This window comes from Papilio machaon, chromosome 8, assembly GCF_912999745.1.
Source record: "Papilio machaon chromosome 8, ilPapMach1.1, whole genome shotgun sequence".
Lineage (NCBI taxonomy): Eukaryota > Metazoa > Arthropoda > Insecta > Lepidoptera > Papilionidae > Papilio > Papilio machaon.
The window spans coordinates 6102173-6108819 of NC_059993.1; the positions used below are offsets into that span (position 1 = coordinate 6102173).

Here is a 6647-nt window from a genome sequence, read left to right on the forward strand (position 1 = left end):
GGTTTTAAATAGAGTAAATCTATAATTAATTTAACTAAAAATCTCTCGGATTTATCGAAATTAGTAAAACTGTCGATATCTAAACAAATGAACAGATTAAACTTTATGATTTACTGCAAACTCTGTTTTCTACTCCGTGATGACATAACAAAGTTTCCGCTATGTTTTACTCATTAATTATACTTTAACTTGGCCTAAAATATAGAGACCAAAGTTTCCCAAGATTGAAAAATTTGGTTTAAATTATCTCTACCAATTTTATCATTAATCTACATTGTCTTGAAAAATTACTTAGGATTTTGGATTACATTTTTTATGATATACTTGCGATTACGATGATAAAACAAAATTATTTATAATATATTGTTTTGTCAGATCTGTAAAATGTTGGTATATTCATTGTAAGATGTTGGTGTAGTGTTGGTATCTATGCCATAGATACAAATCACTGTCTCATGTACCACACTGGAAGGCACAGCTGTCCCTGGGTAGTTGAGTGACGAACGCGGTACGAAGCGGACGTGCGCCTGCGCTCCAGTGTGGTAGTGGTGAGCCAGTGTCTGTCCTTAATCATCTTTAGGGACCCTATGGTCCTACAGTTGGTGTAAAAATTAGTGAGTTTTATACGGAATAAAACAAATTTTTGCCAGAGAGGGAAGAGACGTGTAATGCGAGTTGATCGATAACAGCGAACAGAATGACACAGTTAAAAATTAATTTAAATTAACAAATCTTAATTCTATGACGGTGATCCTAAAATTACGCCGTTGCTCGTTGAAAAATGGCAGGCGCATATCCCAACGGCGAATTGGCGCGAACATGCCCCCGGGCGTTGAAGGCTCGTCCTTCAACAGAACTAGATGTCGTCTTGAGGCAGCGGGCAGATCTTGCTAAAAGCGCGGCGTACGACTCCTGTCGCAGTCCGCACGTCAGCCACACGGGATACTCCGTCCGCTCCGGGATGGACTGCCACGACTCGACCCAGCCGCCATTTCAGCGGCGGTAGATTGTCCTCCTTCAGGATCACGAGGACACCTTCCTGTAAAGGGTTTAGATCAGAGCGCCATTTCGTCCTCAACTGAAGTTCCGATATATACTCTTTGCTCCATCTGCGCCAAAAGTGTTGGCGGAGTTGCTCCAAATGTTGGTATCGGCTCAGTGTTCCTGTGACGTGTCGCTCGTAGCAGTCTGTCGGCAGGGCGGTGAGAGGGCGGCCGATGAGGAAGTGTCCCGGCGTCAACGGAAGCAGGTCGCTAGGATCTGCTGAGAGCGGCGTTAGCGGACGTGAGTTGAGAACTGCCTCAATTTGGACCAGCACAGTGTTTAATTCCTCGTATGTGAGGTTACAATTACCAAGAATTCGTTTAAGATGGAACTTTACAGATTTAACGCCTGCCTCCCATAGACCACCGAAATGAGGGGCGTGAGGAGGTAGGAAATGGAAATTAATACCTTCAGGAGCTAGGTCACCAGGCAGCGAATTGTTACAACTTTTAATAAAACGACCGATTTCATTATACGCACCTACGAATGAGGTCCCGTTATCGGAATAAATGTGTTTAGGTTTGCCGCGACGTGACATAAATCGACGAAGAGCCGACAGAAAATTATTACTTGTCAAATCACCTACTAACTCAATGTGCATGGCCTTAGTAACGAAACACACGAAAACAATAATATAAACTTTGACAAGTTTACAGCCGCGTCCTTGTCGACTGGCTGACATGATAGGTCCGGCGTAGTCGATGCCAACGGTCTCGAAGGGATAGCCACTCGCGGTCACACGTCGCTGCGGCAGGTTACCCATGATAGGATTCACTACCTTTCCTTTAAATCTACAACATAAATGACAATTACGAAAAGTTCGTTTAGCTAAATTTAGACCACCGATTGGCCAGTAAGTTTCTCTAATTGAAGTCAATAATAAACGAGGGCCAGCATGTAAAAGTTTTACATGCATATATTTAAAAAGTATTTTTGTTAAATGATGAGTGGACTGTAATAAAATAGGATGCTTCTTTTCATAAGAAAACAATGAATTACCTAAGCGACCGCCGACACGCATTAATTTGTTGTTGTCTAAAAACGGATTAAATTTCAATAGATGGTTCTTTGCGGGCAAGCGCTTATTCTGCAATAAAATATTGTATTCATTGAATGACTCGATTTGTGATAATTTTAATAAAACAATTAAAGAATTTTGAAGTTCATCGTTGGTTAGAAATTGTGTTGGTGGACGCTGTTTCTTACAAATATTAATGAATCTTAATACATACGCCATGGTGCGTTGTAATCTTACAAAATTAGAAAAACGTTCGAAATTGATTAAAGATCTATTAGAGTAATTATTAATTAAAGTAATTTCAGTACGCGTTTCAGGTAAACACTCATTTGCCGTAACATTTTTTGGCCAAGAGGAAATATCATTCTTCAGAAACTGAGGGCCTGACCACCACATGTCGAGATCGCGTATCTTTTCAATAGTGACACCGCGTGAGACATAATCTGCCGGGTTCAATTCAGTGGGAACATGACGCCAAACGTGTGAGCTAGTTTTATCTAGTATCTCGGCTACGCGGTTACGCACAAACGGTTGTAATTTACTCGGCAACATTCTTAACCAGCCTAAGACGATAGTGGAGTCTGTCCAAAAAGTTACTGATCTTACTTGAACTCGTAGAGAACGTAACACCTTTTCGTATAGGCACACTCCGACGAGCGCAGCGCACAGCTCGAGTCTCGGGATCGTGGTGGGCTTTATAGGCGCCACTCGACTTTTTGCTGAAAGCAACCGCACCAAAACAACATTATCATTTGTGCTACGAACGTATAAACAAGCACCGTAAGCAGATTGCGATGCGTCACAAAAAATATGCAAATCAATCGAGTCGTAACTATTGCAAAGTATAAGACGAGGAATACGCAAAGAACTTAATAAAGGCAAGCTGTCTGCAATTATTTGCCACGATTTAATAATTTCTATAGGCAGTGGATCGTCCCACGAAAGTTTAAGAAGCCATAATTTTTGCATTAATATTTTCATGGAAATAATGCAGGGAGCTAAGAGACCAAGCGGGTCGAATATTTGTGAAATGACTGAAAGTAGTCCTCGCTTAGTTAATTTATTTAATTTAATATTATTTGTAGAAAAATGCAAATCATCTGATTCGATAAGCCAACTGAGACCTAATGTTTTACAAGGCTCCGTGGACCCAATGTTTAAATTTAATGAGTGATGTGGAATAAAGTAAGCTTGTCTCTGTGAATCAAATGAACATTCGGACATATGACCTAATGATAGGTATTCAGACATAAACTCAATATAATTATTTTTAAATTCGGATTGCCCTTTGAATTTTCTCTCTAAGGAAAGTAAACAATGCTCGGCGCGCTGCAGCGAGCCGCCTAATACATCAGGTGACTGTGTCAGTGGCAACCTGACACAGAACCGACCGTCTGCCTGACGAGATGTATTTTTGATAAAATGTTCTTCGCACATTTTCTCTTCTTCGGAGAAAGATGAAGACTGAGGGCTGACCTCCTCGAGGCGCCAAAACCGCGTTAATAGGGTTTGAATGTCATCACTGGAATCATTGCACGAAGAAACATTATTATTTGATTTTACCGACACGAAATTGGACTTAAAGTCAGAAGTCGAGCGCGCTTGGCCACTATTATACAAAGGGCCTGAAACTAGCCACCCTAGACTAGATTCAAATAGCACGGGTTTCCCGGCTCCTAAACTAATTTTACGTAGCCCTAATAAATCCCAGAAAACATCCGCACCAATAATTAAATCCACCGAAGATGGAGTGTGGAAGTTGGGATCCGCTAAACAGAGGTTGCTAGGTAAATTTAAGTCTTTTAAAATTATTTGCTGACTGGGCACATCGTCAGTTATATTCGGCAAAACAAAACAGAAAATCTTTGTCGAAAAGTTTTCATTTAACGACTTAATGGGTAAACAACACATTTCGCCTATATGCGATTTTGAATTATTTATACCCAAAAGTGACTCGTTTACCTTCATTGTTGGTAAATTTAACGATTGTTTTAATCGTTCACTAATAAGGCATGAAGTGCTGCCGCTGTCGAGAACAGCGCGGGCGAGACGCTCGCCGCCGCGGTCGTCGATAATTTTTATAAGGGAAGTGGCTAAGAGTACCTGCGTTCTGTTGGGCAAGTAGGTTGAAAGTTGAGCAGACAACGTGACATTACCAGAGGGCTCGTCACTGCCTTGTGTCGGGTTTGCGGGAGAAAGTGCGGAGCGGTCCTCAGTGTTAGAACATACATTAGTTGTTGGCTTATACTTCAGATCTGGAATGTGAATTAGAACATTATGTCGCTTTTTACATATTTTGCAACCGTTAGTTCTACAATTGTTTGCATAATGACCTGAACGTAAACAATTGAAACAAACCTTTAATTTGGGTAAAAGTTCCAAACGCTGTTCGTAATTAAGTTCTAAAAACTTGGGACAATTGCTTAATTTATGTTCGCATTTGCAATTAGGACATAACTGTAACGAAGGCTTCTCGTTATTTTGAATTTTTGAACATTGTGCAATCGACACCATACTTTTAATACTGCTTGTCCTCTTTTGTGCAGGTTGAGAACAACGAGATAGTTCTAAAGTTTCTAAAAGGTCTGCACGATTTCGAAGAAATGTTAGAAATAATTGAAATGAAATAGCAGTATTACAGTCCAACCTACCTTTATATTCCTCCCACTCACGATACGTTATTGAATCTAATTTATGACTAATTATGTATATTAATAACGTATCCCAGTAACTTACAGGTTCTCCTAACGATTCTAAAGCCCTAATATTTTTATTTATCGTATCAATTGTACGCTTTAAAATATAATTCGACTCCTTTGTAATTGTCTCGATATTAAATATTACAGCAACATGATTCTGTATCAATAGCCTTTTGTTATCAAACCGGTCGCATAACAAATTCCAAGCAATTAAGTAATTACCGGCTGAAAATTCAATAGATTGAATAACTACAGCGGCTGTCCCTTCGAGCGACGCGCGAAGATAATGAAACTTATTTATATTATCTATACTATCGTTCGAGTGTATTAAGCTAGAAAAAGTGTCTCTAAACTCAAGCCAATTATCATATGAACCACTAAACTTAGGTAGCTGTATAGTAGGCAATTTAACGATATTATCGTTGCGCTGTGAACTACTGCAACTTAGTGCGCTTTTGTTTTGCTCACTATTGTCATGACGCATTATTAAGTCTTGCGCCTTTGCAATAATTTTAAAATAAATTGACTCGAAATCGGTACGTTCGCTAATTTGACTGTCAATATCGTCGGCTAAACACTCTAAACGTAGTTGGACCTCATCGTAGTTTGTATATAAAATATCAATTTTACTTACGCGGGTCTTCAATTCGCTAACCTGGGACGAAGTTAAAGGCTCTTTTAAATCGCTGATGTAATTACTAAATACAGTTAGGCGACCTTTATAACTCGCTCGCTTTTTAATTAATTCCCTCTCCTCGGTCATTGTATATGGAAAAAGGCAAAAATCTGAAAATTTACAAAAATAATCTTAAAGTAAACTAAACAACACTACACAAATGATCAAAATACTAATAAACTTCCATTAAACACTGTGCGGTGCTGAGTATGTTTGTCCGTTTCTTTGTTCTCAAGATGTCCTTCACATGACCTCCGGACGAACTAATGTCTTCTTCAAGATCTTCGTTAAATCCGTAGAAATCGACGAAATTATTAACTCCACTGGTTATTAACAATATATAATTTGGCTCGAAGCTGACCATGTAAAAGTTAGTGAGTTTTATACGGAATAAAACAAATTTTTGCCAGAGAGGGAAGAGACGTGTAATGCGAGTTGATCGATAACAGCGAACAGAATGACACAGTTAAAAATTAATTTAAATTAACAAATCTTAATTCTATGACGGTGATCCTAAAATTACGCCGTTGCTCGTTGAAAAATGGCAGGCGCATATCCCAACGGCGAATTGGCGCGAACAGTTGGTTTATTCATTGCTTCCTGAGAAGTGGACGAGTATTTAGTAATATATAAAAACTTAGATACATAATTTTTTTAATTATTCACAAGGCTAAAATATTGAGTATATTTATAAACAACGATAGAAGTACGTGTATCGTCACTCGAGGCGGGCTATACCATCTTCACACCAACTCGTTTCCCTCGTTAAATATTTCCATGCACTTGACGCAGAGTTAAGTAGGGAATCTCATTTAAATGCACACCTACTGATTTAAGCATTAAACCTTGAAAATTAAAAGAGTAAGATTTTTTATTTATATTAAGTTATGTGTACAGTAGACGATGCTAATAAACGCTGAAAAAAACCTTTATTATGTAATTTATGAAACCAATAAACCTGAATAACCATAATCAACTTGAAGTTAGCATAGGAATTCAATGACATACCACCGTTAAACATTGTTGATTCCGTTATAATAAATAATAATAATAATAATAATATATAATATATTATAATAATGACCTCATATTATGAGAGCATCATGAAAAGCATGTCATATGCCAGTTTTCACTTTTCAGTAAAGTATTTTCCGAGTTTATACGAAGCACATTATTTTATTATAAATTATTTTATATTTAACAAATACAA

At 38.2% G+C, this 6647-nt stretch overlaps 1 protein-coding gene across 2 annotated transcripts; it reads right to left on the reverse strand.

Annotated features, from left to right (window-relative positions):
• Positions 1-620: 620 nt before the first annotated feature.
• LOC123721177 lies at positions 621-5996 on the reverse strand. Of its 2 annotated transcripts, none has more exons than XM_045678909.1 (2): positions 5396-5996; positions 621-4317 (listed from the first exon to the last, which is right to left on the reverse strand). In XM_045678909.1, the coding sequence occupies exon 2, from the start codon at positions 4028-4030 to the stop codon at positions 857-859; it is 3174 nt and encodes a 1057-aa protein (XP_045534865.1). In that variant the 5' UTR covers positions 4031-4317; positions 5396-5996; the 3' UTR covers positions 621-856. The 2 variants fall into 2 exon arrangements, with proteins under 2 accessions (XP_045534865.1, XP_045534866.1); XM_045678910.1 differs by lacking the exon at positions 5396-5996 and having other exon boundaries at positions 621-2131; positions 2669-4382.
• Between the last annotated feature and the right edge of the window lie 651 nt (positions 5997-6647).

What these genes read in the sequence shown, in the direction of transcription:
- LOC123721177 (XM_045678909.1), bottom strand. Translation starts at nt 4,030, where the DNA reads ATGAAGGTAAACGAGTCACTTTTGGGTATAAATAATTCAAAATCGCAT.